This window comes from Ambystoma mexicanum, chromosome 1p (genome assembly GCF_040938575.1).
Source record: "Ambystoma mexicanum isolate Mex_15411 chromosome 1p, UKY_AmexF1_1, whole genome shotgun sequence".
Classification (NCBI taxonomy): domain Eukaryota; kingdom Metazoa; phylum Chordata; class Amphibia; order Caudata; family Ambystomatidae; genus Ambystoma; species Ambystoma mexicanum.
Window position 1 is genome coordinate 785,934,952 of NC_090921.1, and position 24,360 is coordinate 785,959,311.

At 48.4% G+C, this 24,360-nt stretch overlaps 1 protein-coding gene across 2 annotated transcripts in view; it reads right to left on the reverse strand.

Annotated features, from left to right (window-relative positions):
* Nucleotides 1–24,360, reverse strand: part of NUP210L (nucleoporin 210 like) — a 1,198,481-nt gene that overhangs the window by 827,772 nt on the left and 346,349 nt on the right. For both annotated transcript variants that reach the window (XM_069651587.1, XM_069651595.1), the window contains exons 12-13: nt 14,058–14,213; nt 13,159–13,354 (exon numbers count right to left, since the gene is read on the reverse strand). In XM_069651587.1, the coding sequence (XP_069507688.1) occupies nt 13,159–13,354; nt 14,058–14,213 (352 nt within the window). The remainder of the gene's footprint in view (nt 1–13,158; nt 13,355–14,057; nt 14,214–24,360) is intronic.

The window sequence follows — 24,360 nt, forward strand, 5'->3', positions numbered from 1 at the left end:
CCCCCACGGCAGAGGAAGGCACAAGCCGAATAATAAAAAAGCAGAAAATACCTGAAGAAGTAAGCGGGACACCAAAAGGGGAGTGCTCAACAACTACAACCGAGAATGAAGTAACAAAAATCTATCCCTTAATGACCAGGCCAGCAGTAGGGTTTAGTGAGCCCATGTATATACCACCCACCCCCACTGCTCGGTGCGGGGCAACAGCCCATGAACCCCCACCATATGACAAAGGAGGCCTGTACGGCCCCACGAGTGCGCCTCCTGTGAACCTAGCACGTTTAACAGGCTATTTAAATCGCCAGCTAGCACACGCACAAATGGAAATAACACGGTTAAGAGCTCTATGCGACGAGGGGCAAATGCTGCCAGGGGAGGGGAGGTACCCCCGCTGTCACTGGCAGATGTCACACCTCCAATAGGGCAGCAAGCAATGCAACCCCAGCAGTCTCAGTATCAGGACAATCTATAGCATCACAAGGGACGTCATCACAGCAAAGACAAGAACAAGAGTGGCAGTCAGGACAGTTCCTGTTCCAATTGAATAACAAGCCAGTGAGAATTATACGCCCAGATACACCAGAGAGTCAACAAAGTGGAGATCAGGGTGAAAGGCAAGGAAGTGAACCCAAGGAAAACTGGGAGGATAATAACGGGCCAGAGTCAGAAATAGAAGAAGTATGGGATGATTTAGATGAATACGAAGAGGCAGCTGCCGCAGAGGGTTCCCCACTGCCAAACTGCCGTTACCCAGACACACTATCACCACCATTATGGCAGGGTAGATTAAGACAACGAACAGAGAGGACAGGGAACATACTGGTAAGTAAAACGAAAAAAGGGAGAACGAGCAAAACAGGAAAGAAACAGAAACTACAAATGCCACTGATACATAAAGGAGCAGGTAGGCCAAACTATATCCCGTGGGCCCAAATGGACAAAAACAACCTGTTAAAACTCCTCCCCCCGCTGACGGGAGGAGCAGGTAAGTGTGTACATGTATTTGAGAAGAACACGGCAGGCGTGCCGTTAGCTATAGGTGATGTGAAAAGCTTATTAGTATCAGCAATCGGGGACCAAGCAGACACAATCTGGGAAAGGGCAGGGTTCCCGGGAGTAACAATGAGCTGTGATCGCCACGATGGATCACCATTCAACAATGTTCGAGCACAAGTGTGGGATGCATTGCGGCGTGCATTTCCAAACATTCCAGACTTACATGCAGTGATGCAGTGCACGTTGGAGGGGAGCGAGGATCCTGCGCAATTTATCATTAAAAAGGGGTTGCCGAAAGAGGTGCAGAAGGCCCTGGACAAAATAGCTGGGATCGAAGCCAAAGGGTGGCCTGAAATTCAGAGCATAATTGTACACCATTGGAGGAGGATCAAAGAGAAGGAAAAGGAGGTCACACAAAAGAGGCTTGCCGACGAAGCAAAACTAGTGCAGACAAAATTAGTGAAGGTCGCCGCCATTACTGCCAGTGTAACCGCAGACAGAGAAAACGAAGGAGAGGAAAACGTGGGAGGAAGGCCTGTTGGGATAGCAGCGCAGTGGGTTGGAGAGGACCAAGGACAGTGGAACGGAGAGGAACAGCCATGCCAAGGATCACAGTGGGAGAACAGGCCGGCCCAAGGAAGAGGTGGGTACCGTGGGCAGAGGGGAGGATACGGAGGAATGGGAAACAGAGGGTATGGTGGGCAAGGACCAAGAGGAGGACAACAGGGGTCATGTTGGAATTGTGGAAGGTGGGGACAAAATTCACGAGATTGTAGAATGCGACCATCAGGGTATTTTCATGGGCAGCTTCAGCCCATGAAAAATAAACAGGGGTGGGGCTGCCCACACCCATGTAGCCCTTGTGGAGCTCCAATGGGGAGGGGGGGACAACAAGATCAGTACTGCTATGACCCCCAAATGCAACAAAGACAGCCAGCCCCACAACAGCAGCAACAGCAGCAGCCACAACATCAAAACGCACTACAGCCCATGGCAAGACAAAACTCAGTAGGGAACATAAACAATAACCCTTTTGCAGCGGCTGCAAATGGTGCCCTTGCACCATTCCGTGGCGTAACGGTCGTAGGTGACAACGTTTTTTCAGTGCCAGGTCAGCAAAGATACCAAGACTAGGACAGCCCACAGGGAGTACTTGCGTGTCCAGTCCTATCCACCACACAAAGTGCAAATGAGGAACCACTAGTGGCGGCAGAGATAGGAAACAAGCAGTTTATCTTTATGGTAGCCTCTGGAGCAGAAAGATCATGTCTCATAGAAGGGCGGTTTCAGCTCTCGGGAAGAAATTTGGAGACACAGGGGTTCTCTGGGGCTATTTTAAAAGTTCCTTACACAAAAGATCTTGATGTAACAGTAGGGGGGAAAACAGTGCGCGCACCCTTATTGTATTACGAAGACGCGCCAATCAATTTGATGGGACGAGACTTGCTCAGTAAGTTAAACATGACCCTAGCTTTTACTGAAAGAGGGATTGTGTGCTCGACGCCAGGGGTATGCCCAGTACGAGCACTCCTGATAGTTACAAAGGAATTACGAGCACGATTACAAAGGAAGTTGCAGTAAGAGGGATCCCCATTGACATGGACATGTTCGTCTATGGAGTACAGGTATTAGCCTGAGTAGTGCCTGAAATAACACAAAAAGAGTGGAGAATACGATCAGACTTCATATTCCGCCCAATCACACCAACAGATGTAGTGCCAGGCACAATTATATCTATAGACATTGAGGCAGTTCAAGTTTCCAACAGACGCATTGTGGTCATAGGCCTGGACACGCAGCGACGCGAGTGGAGAAGTGTGCTATGCATGGAGCCGAACATAATGCTAAAAGATATAACTGATGAAGAATTGTTTACCGATTACGAGGGGGAAGGAGAAATAATAATGGAAATAAGCATACCATGTGACATTATGATCCAATACAGAGAAATACACAACCCACTCATGGCTAACATAAAGGCCCCACTGACAATATTTGAGGAAGACATGGCCAGGTTAGCACCTGAAATTTGGACTACAAGGCCACACGATGTGGGATTGTTGCATGAGGTGACTCCCATAAAGATAAAACTGAAACCAGGTGCCCTCCCACCCAGAGTGAAACAATACCCAATATCCAAAGAAGCAGAGGAAGGTATTAGAGAAACAGTGAATGCACTCCTAAACCAAGGTATCTTAGTGCCATCAACTTCCCCATGCAACACAGCGATTTTTCCGATTAAAAAAGCGAAAGGAGGGGCGTGGAGAATGGTCCAGGATCTCCGCCCACTCAATGACGTCATCCAAAAAGAGTTCCCATTAGTGCCTAACCCGGCATCAATATTGTGCAGTATACCAAAAGCGGCAACTTGCTTCACTGTCATTGATTTGAAAAATGCTTTTTTCTCTGTGCCACTCGCACCAGAGGCGCAGTACCTTACAGCCTTTACATTAATATGAACCCCGCAGACTCCCACAGGGGTATTGCTAGAGCCCAAGCATTTTTAACAGAGTACTACGAGAAGACATCGGCAACATAGATGTAGGGAGCACCATTATACAGTATGTAGACTATTTACTCGTCTGCAGCAAAACAGAAGAAGAGTGTAGAAAAGACTTGATAACACTGCTTAACGTATTGGCTGCCAATGGATACAAGGTGGACAAAGGAAAGTTACAATACTGCCTTGCAGACTTTGTATATCTCGGCCAGCAAATATCTAAAGATGGAAAAAGAATACTACCAGACAGAGCAGCTGCCATTCGACACATTATCATACCAAAAACAGTGAAGGACATGCAGAAATTTCTTGGCATATGTAACTATTGCCGAGCATGGATCCTCGATTATGCAGCATACACACGGCCAATGCTACAAGCACTGAAGGAAGCACAGAAGAACAGGGCCCCAATAAAATGGACACATGAGACAATTGCCCAATTCTCCCGATTAAAAGACCTTATTGCAGACGCCCCAGTCCTTGCAAATCCAGATTATGAAAGGGAATTTTTCCTGTTTTCACACAGCAATGGAACATTGATGACAGCAGTATTGACACAAAAAACATCGCGAGGTCACAAACCATTAGCATACTACAGTGGAATATTAGACCCAGTAATGCAGGGACATTTCGCTTGCGAACAGGCCCTCGCTGCAGCGGCCTTCGCCATTGAGAAAAGTGCCACGATCGTAATGGGATGTTCGGTGACACTATATGCGGAACACTCATTATTTGCTATCTTGGAAAGATCAAAATCTACTCTCACAACACTGAGAGCAACTGCTTATAAAATAATAATATCCAGTCCAAATGTACATGTGGTCAGATGCAAGACAGTGAACCCAGCCACATTCATTATAGAGCCATGCACAACTCAAGATTTACAGGAACACGATTGTAGCACGTATGAGGGAGAGGGCGATGACATTCCCAAAGCAAGAGAAAATGCCCTTACAGAAGGAGAAATCTATTTCATAGACGGGTCAGCATCCATAAACTCAGAGACAGGAGAGAAACATGTGGGGATGGCAGTAGTGCGCATGGAAGAAGACACATATGAAGTGATTGTTCAAAAGCGGCTCCCCTCACACTACTCTGCACAAGCAGCTGAACTAACTGCACTAATCAACGCGTTACACACAGCCAAAGACACATTCAGACTCAGTTTACGCCACCACCACAGTTCACTCAGGGCTATCACGTTGGTGAAGGAGAGGGTTCAGAAGAGCAGACGGTTACCCCGTACAACATGCCACGTTGCTAAATGAACTAATAGAAGCTTTAGCAGAGCCATCGGTAATGGCAGTGGTTAAATGCCAAGCCCATACCAATAAAACAGATGCTGTCTCATTGGGGAACGCGGCAGCCGACACAACAGCGAAGGAGGCCTCGTACTTCAATAAGACACCAACATCAGAGTACGTTGTAAAAACAGCCACAGCAGAACAACCAGCGGAAGCATACAGTAACACGCCCATAGCACAATTGATAGAACTCCAGAGAAGGGCCCCACCGGAAGAGCAGGAGTTGTGGGGCAAACGAGGGTGTAAACAATCAGCCACAGATCTCATTTGGAGACAGGAAACGACAGGCAAGGTAGTGATGCCTGTAGAATTATTAGAAGTAGCGTTCCAACAACTGCACTTCCCAGCTCACGTTGCAAAACAACACATCGCCTCAGACATTCAGAAGGATTGGTTTGTTCCCAATCTACACGAATACTTGTCTAAATTTGTGATTGAATGTACTACATGCCAAACTTACAATTCAGGAATGACATTACAAACTCTGCGTGGCACTTTGCCACGCCCTACAGGTCCATTCAGAGAACTACATATCGACTACGCCGATATGGGAGAAAGATGTAATGGAGCGAGATATTTGTGGTGGTATGCCCTTTTTCACATTGGGTGGAAGCGGGCCCCTGCCCCCATCCTGATGCAAAATGTGCTGCCAAGTTCCTTGTGCGAGAAGTATTCTCGCAGTGGGGAATCTGTGACGTGATCCATTCAGACAACGGCACACACTTTGTGAATGATCTTTTCAAAGAAGTAACCGCCCTTCTGGGGGTGAAAAGTGGATTGTAGAAGACACACAGATTATTCATACAGCTACCAGGTAAATCTGGGTGGTACAGACTGCTACCAATTCGGTTTACTGCCAACACCTGTAGTCTTAAGCCTTTTGCAGTGGTCCCTAAGGGAACTGCACAGGTTTCTGCCTAACAGCAGGGTCTCAGGAGAGGCAGTTAGGTTGGGGACCTAGAGGAGGCAGAGTGTATCAGGATAGCAAAGGGTGTGGCAGCTTGACCAGACAATGCCGTAGGGACGGGGTTGGCAAAGATAATTTGACCACCCATTTAAAATTGGTCATGGCTGTGGCTAAGACGATGGGTGGGAGAAGCAACTCTGTGTGTCTTTGTACACAACTTTGTTTTTGCAACCTTTTTCACAATACTTTGGCTTGTTCTAAACTGAGGTCACCAGCCAACCATAACTAATCTTGAATGGCAGTACTATTGGTATGCATAATTATTTGATCCCTGATCCCTTTGTTCAAAGCAATATCAACATAAAACCTGCACAAAAGTGAAAGATTGTGTAAACATCCACATATACATCTATGCTCCCATCTCCTTCTTGTTATCTGTTTTAAGAATTGTACCTATTAATGGCAATATTAGTTTTGAGATACAAACACCTATCTAGTTTAATTATAACAACTGCACACTCGTCCAAGCCCCGATTTCATCAGCATTGAAATGAGGTAATTTACAATATACACATTGACTGTCTTGGCCTTCTTAATGTATTAGTAGTCTTTTCTTGAGTTCTTTTAGGTTCTTGTTGTTAATAGCATTTAAGTAACTGCAACAAAAACCCATCCATTATTACCAGCGAGTTGGATGGAGTATCAGGGAGGGCAATAAAATACTGCAGAGGAATAACCGTATTATTACGCTCAGTAAGAACAGAGCTGCAATTTTTGGATAAGTTATGGATGGCAACATGATATATTATGCGGAACCGAAGACAATTGCACTTGGTAAGACATGGGCCAAAGTATCTCCTTCAACTTCTTCAGTGAATATAGCGTCTAATGACAGTATATGCATCTGAATAACCATGTGCTATAACTAGTGGAAGTAAAACAAATACCAGCTATCCCTAACAACAAAGTAAAAGCAGTTTCAATAAGGCAGAGTTGCATACACGCTCAAAAGATTAAACATCAGTTGAGCAGATCTGCTGATTCAGACAGTTTAGTAGCGCCCTCTTGCAGGGCACTATGCGCCCCAAAAAGTGCATGCTTCATGCATGGCTTAATAATGTATTCTAGGGACATGTCATTTGCATACAAGTCAATAAAAGGAACAAGTTACTTACCTGTAACTGTTGTTCTCCAGCATAGGTCTGGCATGGATTCACATGCTCATGAATATTCCCCGTTGTCAGGCTGGGAATCCTCGGTAAAGAAAAAATCAGTATCAGTTTCGTTTCTGATCTGTCTTCCTTAGTAGTAACCAATCACTGGTCTCTGGGTCATACTGCCCCCAGCCAATGACTGCCCTCTCCCTAAGCCCCGCCTCCGGCAGCCATCTTCAGATTTGGTAGCACGTAAAGTGGCAGTATGACCAAGTGAATAGCCGCAGAGGGGTAGGAGGGAGGGTTCGCATGTGAATCCATGCCAGACCCATGCTGGAGAACAACAGTTACAGGTAAGTAACTTGTTCCTTCTCCAGCATGGGGTCTGGCATGGATTCACATGCTCATGAATATAAGAATACATAGCAGTACACACATGCACAACCACGTGGGGTGGCAAAAGGCTCAACATTAAGCATTCCATAAACTCAACATTAAGCAACTCTTACCTTCCCACCAGGTCTTCAGGCGAACAGGTTGCGCAGCACTGCTTGGCCGACTCTGGACTCCTCCCTGGAATCCCGGTCGACGCAGTAGAATCTCGTGAAGGTGTTCGTCAACCTCCACATAGCAGCCCTGCAGATGTCCAGCAGGGGCACACCAGACAATAACGCCGTGGTAGCAGCGATCGCTCTGGTCGAATGGGCTCTCGGACGGCCGGGCAACGGTCGGTTTGCCAACCGGTGACAGTGCATGATGCAGCCGGAGAGCCATCTGGAAATGGAAGCCTTCGAGAGAGCCTTCCCTTGGTTCACAGGCCCAAATTTCATAAACAGCTGTGACGTCTTCCGAGAACTCTTCGTGCGGTCCACGTAGAACTTCAGCGCTCTAGCCACATCCAGCGAGTGCAAAGTCCTCGCGGCCGGCGACGAAGGCGAGGGGAATAAAACTGGTAACACCAAGGGTTCGTTGAGGTGGAAGTCCGATGGCACCTTGGGCATAAAGGAGGAGTGCGTCCTCAGCACCACCCTCGTGTCGTGAAAAGTCAAGTATGGAGGCTTGCAGGATAGGGCCTGGATCTCTCCCACTCGTCGTGCGGAGGTGATGGCCACAAGAAAAGCTGTCTTCCACGACAGGAACTTCAACGGTGCCGAATGCAGAGGCTCGAATGGGGCCCCCATGAGCCTAGACAGCACCACGTTGAGCTCCCACGCCAGGGCAGGAGCCTTCACCGGCGGGAACGATCGGAACAGTCCCTTCATAAATTCCTTCACCAGGCGATGAGACCACAAGGACGCCCGTCCCGTAGTTCTGGTGTATCGGGAGATCGCAGCCACATGTATCTTGATGGAAGCGTGAGCTAGTCCAGCCTTGGCCAGCGACAGTAGGTACGGCAGTACTTGAGGGGCCGTAATCTGCAGAGGGCTAATCTTCTGTGCACGGCACCAGACAGAGAACCTCTTCCACTTATGTCCGTAGCACTTGAGAGTTGAGGACGCCCTGGCCTTTGCAAGAACCTCTCTGCAGTCAGCCGGGATATCGTACCCTCCAAACTCTAGGGCTGCAGGAGCCAGGCCTGCAAGTTCAGAAAGAAGATCTGCGTCCGTCGGCAGCTTGACCGGTAGGGACGCCGACAAGTCCAGAAGGTCTGGGAACCAGATCTGCCTCGGCCACGCGGGGCGATGAGGATCATCCTGCACCGTGACCTCTTGAGCTGGTTTATGAGTTGGAGCAGCAACGGCAACGGAGGGAACGCATAAAGGAACAGGCCGTCACGGGGGAACGAGAAAGCATCGCCCATGCTCCTCGGTTGGGGAAACCTTCTGGTGAACCTCTGGCACTTGGAGTTCATCGCCGTCGTGAACAGGTCGATCTGGGGTTTGCCCCATCGCTGGAAGAGTCGGTCCACTTGATCCTGGCATAGTTCCCACTCATGGCACGAGCGCAGCTCTCTGATGAGTGAGTCGGCGATGGTGTTTTTTATCCCTGCCAGATGAAACGGCACCAGAAACATCCCTTGGGCGACGGCCCAATGCCACAGATCCTGGGCTTCCTTGGAAAGAGCTGGGGATCTGGTTCCGCCCTGCTTCCGGATGTAGAACATTGTCGTGGTGTTGTTGGTGAAGATCCTCACCACCTTGCCCTTGAGGGACGGGAGAAAGGACCTGAGGGCCCAGAACACTGCCCGGAGCTCCAGGATGTTGATGTGGAGCGGCTTCTCCTCCGGGAGCCAAAGGCATCTCGCGTGAAGATCTCCGGTGTGCGCTCCCCACCCCTCCAGGGAGGCATCCGTCGTCACCGTCACCAGGTGGGCCGGGGTCTGAAAGTCTGTCCCTGTTGCTAGATGAGCGCGGGTGCCCCACCACCAGATCGCTCGTTGGAAGGTCTCGTTGAGAGGGATGCTGTCCTCGAAGCTGCCCGTCACTTGAATCCAGCGGGCGTCGAGGAACTCCTGAAGAAGGCGCATCCGCAGCCTGCACAGGCGCACAAGATAAATGCAAGCGGTCATCATCCCGAGGGGGGACTTGATGGACCTCACCCTGGCCACGTCCATGGCCAGAAGATGCTGCACCTTGCCTAGGATGGCCTTTGTCCTTTCCTCCGACGGCAAGGCCAGACACGCCACTGTGTCGAGCTTGGCTCCCAGAAACAGTGCGACTTGAGCGGGGACCAGGTGGGACTTGGGGAAGTTGATGGAGAACCCTAGGTCCGTGAGCAGCTGGACGGTCTTCGCTGTGTGTTCTACGGCGAGGTCCCTTGTCCTTGCGCGGATGAGCCAATCGTCCAGGTAGGGGTAGACGTGGATCCCCTGCAGGGGCAGCCGCGCCGCCACTGGAGCGAGGCACTTGGTGAAAACCCTGGGTGCCGACTTCAATCCGAACGGGAGGGCCTTGAACTGGTAGTGCCGCCCTCCGGTGTCCTTTTAGAATGGAATGTGAAAGTATGCATCCTCCAAATCCAATGACGACAGGAAATCGCCCTCCTCCAGCTGTCCCAGCACGTGCTGGAGGGTGACCATCCGGAACTTCTGTGCCTTGATGTACTTGTTCAGTCGTCGCAGGTCCAGGATGGGTCGCCACCCTCCTGTCTTCTTTTTCACGAGGAAGTACCTTGAGTATACTCCGGAGCCCCGGAGCCTCTTTGCGACGAGCTTGATGGCACCTTTCTTGAGCATGGCTCTTACCTCTAACAGTAGTTGAGGGACGTGGTTTTCCTTCCTGGCCACGGGAGGAATGAGGGGACACTTTTTTAGAAATTCGAGGGTGTGCCCCAGGGCCAGGGCATCTAGCACCCAACGGTCGGTGGAGATGGACTCCCACACGCTGACGAGCTTTGCCAGCCGGCCTCCCACCGGGTCGCTTCGGTGGGGGCCTGACGCCACGGTCGGTACAATGTTGCTTGGAGGGCGCCTTGCCGCCTTGGCTTCCTTGGCGACGACGGCGGGGTCCACCCGACTTACCTCGTCCTCTATAGGCTTCCTGCGATGAGGAGCCGGCCGCTTGGCGGTACGTAGAGGAGCCACCGCTGAATCCCTTGGAGGCACCCTGCTTGCCTCCGGAGCTCTGAGAGGACGGCCTTCGTTGCTGGAGAACTCCTAGGGCCTTAGCTGTCTCTGTGTCCGCCTTGATGGCTTGGAGGGACTCATCCACTGTTTTCCCAAACAGGTTGTTCCCGTTGAACGGCATGTCCAAAACCTTGGCTTGTACGTCCTGGCGGAAATCCGTCGCCTTGAGCCACCCTCGTCGTCTGAGGCAAATGCCGTTGCCTAGTTGGCGGAAACCGGTGTCAGCAATGTCCGTTGCCACCGTTATGGCGTGGTCCGACGCCACCTCCCCTTTCTGCAAGATCTCCAGGGCCTCAGCCCTCTTGTCGTCCGGTAGGAAGTCCAACAGGGGGGCGATCTTGTACCATAACTCCCTGATGTAGCGGGCCACGATCGCGAGGGCGTTGGCCACCTTAATCGTTGTAGCCGCCGACGAGATAACTCATCGTCCCATTGCATCCAGCATCTTTCCTTCGCCGTCCGGCGGGGTAGTTGACGTTGAGGCCGATGCCCCTCCGCTTTCTTCTTGGCCTCTGCTGAGATGACAGAGTCAGGGGTCGGTTGCGCCCTAAGGCACAAAGGGTCCGCGTCGGGGACCCAGTACTTCTTCTCGTACGATCCCTGTTGGCAGGCGTCGTAGACGGGTTGTTGAGAAGGGTGAGACCCTTGTCCCAGATGTCATCCAACAGAGGCGCAGCGAGGACTGTCTTCCTCTTGACCTCGCGCCGTTGGTAAAGGAAACCTTCCTTCTTCTTTTCTTCGGGGCAGAGCTGGAAAAGCTCAGATGCCCTGGCGATCATAGCGTAGAAAGACCCAATCTCGTCAGGCGGGGAGGCCGGGGCTGGAGGCGATGGGAGCTCCGTCCCATCGTCACCGCCGTCGTCATCCGTACCTGTCGTGGCCATGTCCGTTCCGTGTCATCCCCAGGTACGGGGGACGTGGGCAAAGGTTGAGCAGGCCGCGAGGGCTGAAAAGGCAGGGCTGGATGGATCTGTCTTCTCTTGTTTGGGGGACTTCCCGACAGGTCTGGCTCTGGCTCCTCCATCGGGCCTGGTTCCGGCTCCTCCGTCGGTGATAGGGGCAATCTCGTCCTTATCTCCGAACATAAGGATTGTATTGCCAACAAAATGGCCGCTGAGTTTTCCTGCGGCTCCGGAAGCGACGGGCGCAACGCTTGACTAGGAACCTCGCCGGCGTCGCCGTCGCTCTCGTCGTCCCCTTTGTAAGGATCCCTCCCGTGGGACCGGGCCTCTTCGACGCCCTCGTCGAGGCCCTCCAAGACTTCGACCAGTTCCTCCTCAGAGGCTGTGTCCGTGTCCACAATGGCCACCAGCTCCCCCCCTCTTTTTCCGCCAGGGTCTTCACGGGGTCTTCTCGATGGGCCTGAAAGAGGCTTCCCTCCGTGGTGGCAGAGAAACTCTGGGCCCCGAGGTCGCTTCCACTGGTGTAGCCTCCCCAGGCTGCGCCAGGGCCGCCGCGACTTCCTCGATAGAGGCCTTAGCCGGGTGAATCAAGGCCTTCACCGCTTTTGGCAGACCTGTGGCCTTCACCTTGGGGGGAGGGTCACCACCTCGGTCCCCCTCGGCTGGATCCTTCAAGATCGACCGGCGCCTCTCCAGAAGCTTTGTTGGGTTCTCGGCTTTCCTCTTCCCTGAGCCAGAGCGTTGGCTCGTGGCTGATGGTGCTGGAGAGGGTGCGCCCTGCCTGGCAGCCGAGGAGCCCAACCGTTCGGCGCTCCCGGTGCCCGCAGTCTCGCTGTGCTTTGCCTTCTGTTGGGCCCCCGTCACCGGGGCGCCCTCACAGGACTTAGAAGACTGCTCAGACTTCTTCTTCTTCTTCTCACCTGACGGGCTCTTTCCTTCAGCCAGTTGGAGAGACGTTGATGTCGATCCTTGATGGCCCGTTCTGACATATTCCCGCAAAACGCACAGTCCTTCTCCACATGCGTTTTTGTCCTCATGAAGGCAGTAGAGGCACTTCGAATGCTCGTCCTCTTTGAACACATTCTGCAGCTCGCATCCAGGGCAAACCCTGAACAGTTTTCCGGACGTCGAGCTTTCTTTCTCCTGGGCCATGTCCGGGGTAGGCCACAGAAACTTCTGGACTCCTCCAAGAAGCGTAACTCGATGAAAGCTTCACCCTTGAGGGGCGTAGAAAAATCCAAAACGGGTCCCCGTTGATCGGATGTAGAAACGGTGGAGCTTGAGGCTCTATTTGACCGAAAAATGAGAAAATCTCTTTGAAAAAGTGTGAAATCGCAGCAAAAAGCTCGAGAGCTAAACACGAGGACTCCCAACACTTGAGCGTGCGGTAAAAATCTGAAGATGGCTGCCAGAGGCGGGGCTTAGGGAGAGGGCAGTCATTGGCTTGGGGCAGTATGACCCAGAGACCAGTGATTGGTTACTACTAAGGAAGACAGATCAGAAACGAAACTGATACTGATTTTTTCTTTACCGAGGATTCCCAGCCTGACGATGGGGAATATTCATGAGCATGTGAATCCATGCCAGACCCCATGCTGGAGAACATTGTGGACAAAGTATTTATTGCTCATTACTCTGGCTACTTAAGCCAATTCATGATGTGTCACTACCTGACAGAAATCACTCTCATCAACTCATAGTGACGCTCATCCTTACGGCTTCACTGGAACACAACGTTAACCAGCTGGAAATAGGAGTGACTCTGTGGGGCTTTAATATCATATTCACTAAAATTCTGGGATAACCTAAGAGGAGGGCATGATAGCTTACCCTCAATGAGGCAGAAAACACCCTGCTTATTCATGTTAACTTCCAGCGCCAGAAGAGAGCAGTCTGTGAAAGCGATGATTTCTCCTGTTTCCTTGACTATGCCGTGCATGACGATGGGGATGTCTAAAGATTGGCCAACCTGCACATCAGCGTGGACAGGCACCAGCTCCATCTTGAAAAGCTTCAAAATAAGCACCTGCCACAAAGAGAGATGGGAAAGCTTTGACCTAAAAGCAAATGCGATCTTTCTGGAGGGATCCAGAATTGCGTGGGGATAATGAACTGAGGGAGAGGGGACAAAGGTCATGACCAGCTGAGACCTAAAGGACAGAAGAGGAGGAAAGACCATGTTATAACTGTGATTTAATCTATGAAATCTATGACCAGGGTGGTGGGAGAAAGCGTGAGAGAGAGAGAAAGAGACAGAGAGAGAAAGAGACAGAGAGAGAGAGAAAGATCTCAAGGACAGAAGAGAAGGAAAGACCATGTTATAACTGATTTAATCTATGAAATCAATGACACGGGTGGGGGGAGAGAGAGTAAGAGAGAGAGAGAGAGAACAATAGAGAGAGAGAGAGAGCGCGCAAAAGAGCTAAAGAGTGAGGGAGGAACAGAGCATATAGGAAACAGGTCATGAGAAAGAAATAGCCCCTACAGCAGCAATCTTAGGAGGATTGAGCAGAAAGGAAAAAGTGAAGCTTATGTGTTATTAATGGGCCACTATCTAGCTAAATAAAGACTAAATGTTACAAGAATAACACTGAAACACTTCATATATGTTCCTGCTCTAAGGCACGGTTCACAAGCATTTTAATTTGGTCAAATATTGAAAACGTCTGATGTGTAGAATGGCACTGGAGAAGGAGTGAGTGCATAAGGAAGAGCACGAAGTGGCTTACCTTAACCTCTCCATAGTGGTATGGATTTAGCACATCCCTGGCCTGTACCACACACTGCCCTATGACCACCCCTGTCACAACGACTCCTCGCATTGTAACAATGGCAACAGTGTGATTCGAAGACATCCACGTGAAATTGCCGCTGCCTCCTTCAACCTGTCGAGACACGCAAAACATTGACTTCATAAACATTCAAGGCAAAAAATGGCAGTTACAAGACTAGCGCATGGCACCCTATACCTGGAACGAGTATTTAATTAAAAGAACTTCACTAAAAAACATGTCAGTACTAGGATCTAAGACACAAAGACTGACATTTACAGGTACCTCAAGTAGAAAAGTCTGTGCTGGAAATGAGCACTCATCCCTCATACAAATCAGGGACACTTTGCTACAGAAACCGCATGCCAATAACAGGCCTCTAGAAAGAGAAGCTCTGTGCAATAACAAGCACCTGGCCCCCATGCCATTGACAACCACTTGCAACATCAGTCCCGTTTTGTAGGACTAGTAAAAGTAGCTGATTGTGGACACCCACCCCCCAAAGTATTGGCCACAAAGACTTCAAGCCAGTTTTGAGCATCAAACCACAGATGCTCCCTGCCAATAACAAGAGACTAATTCGAGACGCCCAAATCAGTAACTTCATAGTGGCTACCAATATCTCACCAACCTTCTTGCCTAAAAGATTACAATTGGATATAAATGCAGCAAGCTGTCTCATCACTTGTATTTGAACACACTCACTCATCAACCCATTGCTCAGAGAACTTGCCCAGCTGCCAGTAAAACATTTCAAAATACTTTGTCTAACATTCAAATGCATCAATGTTTCTGCTCCTGCAAACATTCAACACAGGATAAACACAGATCTCTGGTCCATTGAACACTCCCCTGCCCTCTCTAGATATTATGGAAGAGGAGACAGATGTTTCTCAGCGGTGACCACAACTTAGTGGGATGCTCTACCCACAAACATTGGCCAAACAACTTCACTAGTACAATTCAGGAAACATGCAGGTGATTAGCAGTGGTGCACCGGGTGGGTGAATGCTTCCCCTGGGGAAAGCCTAAATCTTTTATGTGGGTAACTTGAGTGGGTTAACATATTATTTTGTAACTTGAGGCTACAAGAAAAGGAACCTTCCCCAACTCAAGGTGGAGGGAAGAGTCTGGAATCAGCCTAAATTGGAACCCTCATGCGCTGTAGAACCCTGTAGGGGATTCTATAACTGCCTTTTATCTTGTGATTTGACCAGCAGGACCTGTGAAGTTAAGCTCCACCAAGGAGTGTCCAAATCCAGGAATTTTGAAAGATTCCGACCAGAGCTGTGTAAGAGCAAAAAGAGGGTTAAAGAAAATAGTTTCAGAGAATGTGTGAACCGGACTGTGTCAGACTTCACCCAATCATAGTTGGTAACAGAAACCATACAACATCAAGCAGTTGTTGGAGTTTGAGGAGCTATGCGCGCGGACGATAGGAAAGGAATTGTGAGGTGTTGCAGTGATACAAGCCAGGAGACATCATCTTTTAGTCCTTACCATCTAGTTCTTGGGCAGAAGTGAAGTGTGGGCAGTGGTCGAAGTGTACAAAAAGAAGTAGTGGAACTATGTTCACTACTGGCGAGTCTCCGCGCCCCACAAACCCCATCGCCATGCCCCCTCCCTCATGCCATAACAACCCCTAAACAAATGTGCCTGCTGTATAAGGGAACGTTCAGTGCAAGTTTAAACTTCTTCCCACACGTTTATTTTAAAACAAAACCATTCTAGAATGGTTTCTTTTTTAAATCAAAGTATAGGAACAGTAAAACCTTTTGAAAAAGTAGAGGAGCAACACTCCCAAGCACTCTCACCCACTTCAACCACTGAGCGTGGGGAAGACTTGGAGGCTCCGCTTGATTAGTGGGGAGTGTGAACATTAGAAGGAACACCTTGCTGTATATGATTGTGCGAAAACTCCTTCGTCGAGGGGCTAGAATCGATGTGTGGCCTAAACTGGCATCCTGAGAGTAGCCCTGAGAGTAGCTCCAGGAAGTAGCAGCCCTCTTTCACAGTACAGAAGTGCACGGCCAAGGATTGGAATGGAATACGTATCTGCGTAATGGAATACTTACAGAAAAGCTATTGAAGGGATACCTAACTTGTTAATAAAACATTTCCCTGAAGGGTGATATTTAAAAAAGCTGAACTCTGCATCTCAATGTTACAGAGGGTTGAAAGTCTAGCTTTAGTTTTGTACTTAGTTTGAAGGGTACTTTTGGTCCTGTCAATAGGGAACTATTTAGTAACAGAGTTACGAAAAACACAAAACCCATTGCAAAGGAGAAGCAGAATCAGGGCATATGAACTAACCAGTAAAAGCCCTGAAGTCACCAATCTGGGTCTTGTTGGACATTCTCCTCTGGGTACAAGCAGAGGAGCCACAGGTAAGCAGCAGGTTGGAGCGGGGGATTTCAGAGGAAACGGCAGAGGAACTAATGATGCTTTCCTTACTCTTCTTTCCCATTCTGCAGGTCTCAGATCCTTGAAAAGAAGACAAGCCTTTGGTTCTTTGTTATTTTATCCACTTCACCTTTCATCCCAGGGTGACCCACATCTAGCTCTTTACTCAAGCCTAGAGTTGCCCACTCTCTTCTTACATAGCTCTGCCTTCCCCCATCTTGCTCAGTGCCTAGAAACAATTTATTTTAAGGAGTGCGCCTTATATGCGCTTTCATAAGTAGATGACTGAGTACAAAACCCCAGCCTTGAACTGTTCACTCATAAAGGGATGCTGTATCCTTATATTGTAGTCTTACTTCAACAACATTCACCTTAGTGTCCCAAAACTCTGCATGCAAACCATTCTACTTCTGCTACCCTCTTCCTCATGTGAGAGACTCCTAGGTTTGCAGGTCAAAGTTGTCCCATTTCTGTCAGTGTGGATAAGCTAGGTTGACACCATGTTCTCTCAGTCACTGTCATGTCCCAGTTCTGCAATCCTGCCGGAGTCGCTGTACCCCACAACTCACTCCTGTAGGCAATGCCGGCAACCGCTAAGATTAAAGCTGCACACAAAACCTTTCAGGAAGGGAAGTGGAAGCGGATAAAATAGTAAACACCAATTTCAGATTCCTCAAATTGCACTCGCTCAACAGCCTGTCTTGGAGATCTGGAAGATGTACATAACTCGTATTGCTTTTCCTAATACTTTCACTGGTCTTTTCTCCAAAATCTTCCCATAAAAGTATACATACCTGGCTGCCTCTGCCTTACGCTGAAATCTTGCCTTTACTTCTGACTTGAAACTGCCGAAGTCCTATCTTTAACTCCTATTCCAGTTAGGAATACCCCCCAAAAGAAATTCTTTTACCTTAAGTATTTCACTTTCATCAGCAGACTTCCTTTTTAAGAAGAGTTTTTAACTGTTTACAATTCTTTAAAGTGAACATATATCAGCACAGAAATGTCACTGACTTTGGTGCCTGGTGCCTGAGTGGATACTATTGATAAATATGCCTGTCAGTTCCTGCCAGATCAGGTCAATCATTTTTCTCAAACTGTTCCGAAATCTAACTTGGTAGATCAGCATTGTCAGACTGATCTTGGACGAATGTGAGCTCTCCATTTGAGGAAAAAGCGATTAAAACTTAGCACCAAAACTTTGGAACGCACTACCCAGTTCACTCAGAGCAGAGCCCTCCCTCTCAGCATTCATGAAAGCCCTAAAAACTACCCTATTCAACTAGCCCGCTCCATCCTCCCCCACACACCATGTCTTCCACTACATTGTATGCTGTAACTGTGAATGTACTTCCTGTCCACTGGAAGATTTTACTATTTAATCCGGAATATGTAACTAAGCTTGTTTTCTTGTAACAGCGCCATGATGCCCTAGGGCTGCTGCGTGCTTTATAAATGTGAATAAATAAATAAATAAAACACAGGAGATTACATCTGTCTCCCAAGTTTCATTATCTATTCCTCCTGTGGCAGCTGCAGATCTTATTCAAGCATCCCTATGTCAACGCAAGCCAGACGGTTCTAGAAGAAAATCTTGTACCAAGGACCTGCGTGTATGCAAAACCCATATGCCCATGATCGACGATAAGACCTTGAGAGAATTTGTTATGGACGAGAGACATTTCTTAATTAATAATGTGGAGAAGCCAGCAGGGAATGTGTAGCACCTGATTTTCTTTTCCCCCCTTGCCCGGGAATGCTCAGTATTAAAAGAAATACTCAGAGCCAGGGACAGACCTCACTGGCACCACCCCGCCATCCCAGGCCAGCTGCTCTGAGGGGGCACTAAGCAACCTGCTAAATAAACAATGTTAAACCAGGGGATGTGCCATACTCCTGAGTTCCAGATATTAAATTAAGGCACAGTACACTAAGAAGGAGTTTTTGTGACCTCACAGGCTTTTATATAAAATAAAATTTAACGGGTTAGCATAACTGAATCCGTCAAGCGATCCGTGCCTCAATCTATATTCCCATTCCATGATTGATGATGCTTTAATATAGGTAAGGGATACTCATTGCTCAACCCCCTATGCATATTAACCTTAAGCAGGTTATCAATTACTTCACTCTATGCAGCACTTCTATTACATCCTCCCCACATTCCACATATACCTTACCACCCCGACACTTTGAACAACCTTGGCAGCTGCAGTCAGCCCTTGTTAACTAAACCACAGTCCTCATTGATAAGTCATAAAACAAAGTAAGTAAATGGCTGTACCTTCTGTTGGTGCCATCACTGTCCATCTGCACACATGCACTGAAACCCCTGCTCTGCCGCGGGTGGCTATCACAGGGCATATTGGTGGCTTTGGCAGCCCTCTGTCCTGGTTGGGCCTTGAGAGCCCTGGTGTCCCCATGGAGGTTGAAGCCCTAATTTCGTCCGTGGTGGTGGACATGTGCAAATTCCTCTTCTAGGGCTCTGGGAGCCCTTGGGTCCATGCTGGGGTTTACAAGCCCATATTTCCTCTGTGGCAGTGAAAATACAGAGTAACAGAAGTTCCAGAGCTTTGCAAGCCCTTAATTTATTTCCTTCGTGGCAGGGTTTTCCAGGCGGGGAAAGTGCTCGTTGGACTCCACCCCGCCCCGTCCTCCTGGGCAGAGTCAGCACGCAGCCAGCGCACATCGCGCTGAGCCCCGGCCGCACAGGACGCTCTGGCCAGTCTCCGGGTAAGTTCTTTTTTCTCTGCTCTCCCCATCTGGCCCCAGGGAGAGCAGGCCCCCCTGGCAGTGCTGGTGGTCTCCGTGGCTCCCCACCCCCCCACCGGTGCTGTTGGGGATCTTCTTTTCTTCAAACACAGCCCGCCCCGCCCGGCGGATGAGCGTACTCCCGCTCAGCCATACTCTTCACCCAGGCTGCACCAAGCCCGGGACTTCTCCTACCTTTGGGCCACCTGGACTGGCCTCCGGGCGGCCTCTAGCCACCAGGCCATGCTCCTGGTTCGGCCAGGGCATTATCTTCACCCAGGCCAAAACGCACACACGGTCATGGGGGCATGGTGGGGCAGGTGGTACAGTCAGGAAAGTCCATTAGTAAGCACACACATTGAATACAAACTTTTAAACTCCTTCTTGTGCCTTGTGGTCTCCATATATTTTATTATTAACGCCCTCCCTAAGCGGGCCCCATTTGGGCTGGGGTTACACAAATGATTCCAATGAAGCATTAAGAAATAGAGTGCTGGCATGGCTGCAACAAAAACACTGGGCCCAGGATTACCAGAGCCTCAGACTTTAAGGTCCTTGGGCGAATTGAATTAGATGGGGTATCCAGGAAAATAGATTGTGTGTTGGTGGGGTGTGGTGGCAGCAACCTCCAACATTTTCTTAGCATTTTTAAAGCTTTTACCCATGGCCCATCTAATTTGAAATTAAAGTTGAGTCTGTGTAGTGCTTTTGATATGATTTGAAATGGTACTCCATTTTGCATAGTATGTTTCTTGCCAGACTTTAAGACGTGCTGGCTTTTACATGACTTCCTTTCTGTCCCCATGCTGTTTCTTTTTTAATGTTTTGCCATGTTTTGTTATACTTTTTTATTGTTGGTTTTTGTTCGTGTTAGCGGCCTGATGCCTTTGGGCTTGCTTTAGCGCTTTATAAATAAAATACAAATTTGAATACAAATACTTGTTCAGAACTTACCAAGTCCTCTACAGGGTTGGATACTGTCAGGGCTGGCTGGAGTAGTAATCAGGAAGAGTTTGGCTGGAGTAGTAATCAGGAAGAGTTTGTACACAGAATTAACATTATGGTTGCCCAAGTCAAGATGGAGAGAAAGAAACTTAATCTGATTGGTTTAAGGAACAATAGTATGTTTGGTTTGTCTGATTGGTGGATAGGATAATGGGTTGGATTCTTGGGAGGTGAGCGAGATTCTAAACTGCCTTTCATTCATAGTAATTCAGTGGCTGGTTGTACATTAGTTAAGCTCCTTAAGTAAGGCCTTTCAGAGTTCAGAAGATTTACCAAAGAAGTAAGACAATCGTTTGCTGAGCCAGAGTGAACTAGAAGACATCAGGTGGGATCGTTCTTTTTAAAAGCTAAAAAGATTTTCACAGTGAACTTTCATCTTTCATAAGAAAACTTAAAGAGTTAACAAGTTTTAAAGTTTACTGAGTGAAAAGACGTTTTACAGTTTTATTACTATAGGAAACTTGTGAAGACTGTGCGCTCAAGTTTAAAAGTTGTTTACTGCATGAAAAGTGTTTCAAGACTGTTTTAATGCATGCGCGAGTCCGCATGACGTCAGTAACGTCGTTATGGGAGCACGCGGGTATTCTGAGCGATAGAGCGCGTGTCCAAATGAATAGCGTGAGTGGTTTTTGAGCGCGTGCACATTTTTAACGTGAGAGACGTTGCGTAAGAAAGCGCGTGTTGGGTTGCGATAGAGCGCGAGTCCATTTTTCAAATAAGCGCGAGTTGTTTTGAATACGTGTACAATTTTTATGTGAGTGATGTTGCGTATAACCGCGTGTGTTCGGTAGCGATAGAGCGCGAGTCCATTTTACTTAGCGCAAGTTGTTTTTTAGCACGCGTACACTTGTTTTCACGCATGCGTGTATTTGTTAATATGCGCGTGTGAAGTTTATACGCGAGGACAATTTTTCACGTCTTGTGATTTCGCGTGTTTATCGCAAACGCGTGTCAAGAAAGAAACTATGCGTTCGTATGTGTTAAAAAGAAAAGGTTCACACGCAGAAGGAGAGCAGCATTCAAGAAAGTTTATGAGTTTCTATTTAATGTAATTTTTATGCAAAAGGAATTCAATTCTTCAAAGAAAGACTGCATTTCACAAAGGCATTTAAAACTCAAACTTCATAGAGTTAAATGAACTTAAAAAGCAAAGAAGATCATCTAAGTCTGTAAGGTGCTTGCAAGGGTCATTACTTTAGGATTCTAAAGAGACTTGAATGGCTTGAGACTGTATGCACTAAGCATGATAATTGTTTACAAGATATTCCATACAGATAATTAACCTCTAAGTCTTATACAGAGGTTTAAGAGGTAAAGACGTTAGAGTTTATTTTAAAATAATTTTAGAAAAGAAGTTTATATTAATATATAAGTAACCAAGTGTATTTGTTTACTACAGATACCAGAGCCTACCAGAATGTTGCAGGGCTGCAGTGTCTCCGTTGTTATTTTCTCCAAATTCCCCTTTCCCTTTCTTGGGGTTCTCAGCTCAGCTTATACTTTTTTTATTTTTTTATTTCTTTATTGTTTTTTTTTAAACAACAACAAAGACATGACATGCAAACAACTTTAACATAGATGGCTTATTGGCACTTCGTACGGATCTTGTGGTTTCATAGTTTCCCCAGCGACCTTATCAGTTCAGTCCGGACCTCCCGTGGAGTCGAGCACCAGGTCTGGTACGCACAATGTTCTGTTCTTGGGCTTCATGCTGGCCTTATTATTTTACCTACGTATCCTCTATTTCCGAGGGATCTTCAGAGTTTCCTTCCTCCGGGTGGCCAAAGAGGTCTTATATTAGTGTGTTCCATGCAGACAACTTGTGCGCAGCTTCACCTTCCCCTCTTGTCACTGCTTTTGTCCACACCACTGTCTCTGCCTGCGCCCACTTCTGAAGGTCTGACCACCATGCCTCCACACGCGGGCCATCCTTTGACTTCCATGTCATTGCTATCCGTCTCTTGGCCAGTATACCTATCAAATCTTTCATCTTTGCCAGATGCGAATCATGCTTACCCCCTCTTGAGAAGAGGCCCAGTGGGTATTTTTCGGGATGTTCCGCCTGGATTTGATGTCCACTTCCCGCTATCTTGAGTCTGATCCCGTCCCAGAACTCCTGTATCGCTGGGCAGGACCAGAACATGTGTACCATGTCCGCTTCTTCTGACGAGCAGCGGGGGCATCCGCTCTGAGCTCCTGTATGGACTTTATTCATCTTCTTGGGTGTGAGATACGCTCTGTGCGTTACGTATAGCTGCGCCTGCCTGAATCTTGCATTTCTGGATACCTTTTTTGGTTATCGTAAGGCCCTAGTCCATTCTTGTTCACTGAGGGGTCTCCCCAACTCTTCCTCCCAACGCTGCCTCGTGTGTTGTTCCTGTGGGTCCTTGGCTTTCAGTAGCTGTTTGTACAACCTGGAGGTTGTGTGCGTTCCCTCTGCAATGTCATACCATACATCTAATGCTGTTTCCTCGTCCTGGTCTTCGCAATCTGGCCATCTTCCTGTGATGTTTCTCAGCATGCCGGTATATAGGATGAATTGATGCATATGTATTTCGTATTCATCTACCATTTTTTGGAAGTCCGCCCACCTTCCCTCCCTTCTCAGGTTTCCAATTTGTGCTACCCCTTTAGCCTCCCAGTGTGCTCGGTATGTTGCTAATGTATTTGTGTTCCCTCCCAGGAGACCCGCTAGAGGGATTTGCGTTGACTGCAGATCCTTTATCCCTTGGAGTTTCCACATTCTTTTCCATAAGTCCACTGCGATGTTGAGCATGTTCGGCAGGGTATTGAGCCGGGGTCTATCGAGCCATAGTATTTCCCTTAGGTAATACTGTTTCAGTGCAGGTTGGAAAATGCGAGTGTCTATTGTTTCGTCTTCCCCCAGCCATTTTACTGCAAATTGCAGCTGCCCCGCTAAATAGTACTTCTCAAAGTCAGGTAGTCTGATACCCCCTTCTTCGTAGTCCTTCTGCAGGGTCCTTATTGCGATCCTATTTCTCCCTCCCCCCAATAGGAATGAACGCGTTATTGTATTTAGTTTGGTGAAAAAGGCCCTGGGTATGTTGTATGGGATGTTCGTGAGGAAGTATAATAGGCGGGGCAGCACCACCATTTTCAGGAGGGCTGCTCTTCCCATCATTCCCAGTGGTAGTGTCCCCCATAAAGTCATTGACCGCTGCGTTCTCTCTAGAGCGACGAGCGTTTTGGATGCATGGGTATCAGCGGTATTATGAAGTATCCCTATACCCAAATATTTAAAGGTGCGGGGCGCCCACGTCAGACCCAGGTCCGGCAAACAATGGGGGGGCGTGTTTCAGTCCTGCCAAGGGGAAGAGGAGGGACTTCTCTTTATTGATCGCTATGCCCGAAAGCCTAGTGTACGCCCCGATTGCCTCTAGGAGGCAGGGTAGGTTAATGGTTGGCTCACGTACGAATAGGAGCATATCATCCGCGTATAGCGAGATTTGGTGGAGCACTCCATCTATGTCCAGTCCGGTGTCTCTATATTCTGCTCTAAGGAATACCGCAAATGGCTCTAGAGCCAGGATATATAACATTGGCGATAGCGGGCACCCCTGCTTGGTTCCCCTATGTATCTTCCACTCCTCGGAAATGAATCGCCCCGTTTTCACCCTTGCTCTGGGTTCCTTGTATAGTAACCTGATCCACCGGAGGTACCCCTCCCCGATACCAAAGTGGGCAAGTACACCCATCAGCCATTCCCAACGCACAGAATCGAAAGCTTTGACAGCGTCCAAAGACACTATTACACTCTCATCTTGCAGTCGATTTGTCTCATCTATCACATGGTGAAGTCTGCGGAAGTTCCAGGACGTGTTCCTTCCCGGAACGTAGCCTGTTTGGTCCGGGTGGATCAGCGTGGGTATTACCTGTTTTAAGCGGTTGGCTAGGACAGCCGTTAGTATTTTGGCATCCTGATTAATAAGGGATATTGGCCTGTAGGAGGCGCATTTCCTGGAGGGCTTCCCTGGTTTGAGAATCGGAACAATTATCGATTCCGACAGGCTTGTCGGGAGACACATGGTCTCATATGCGTCTTGGAATGTCTCAAGCAGTTTCGGGGCAATGGCGCTCTTGT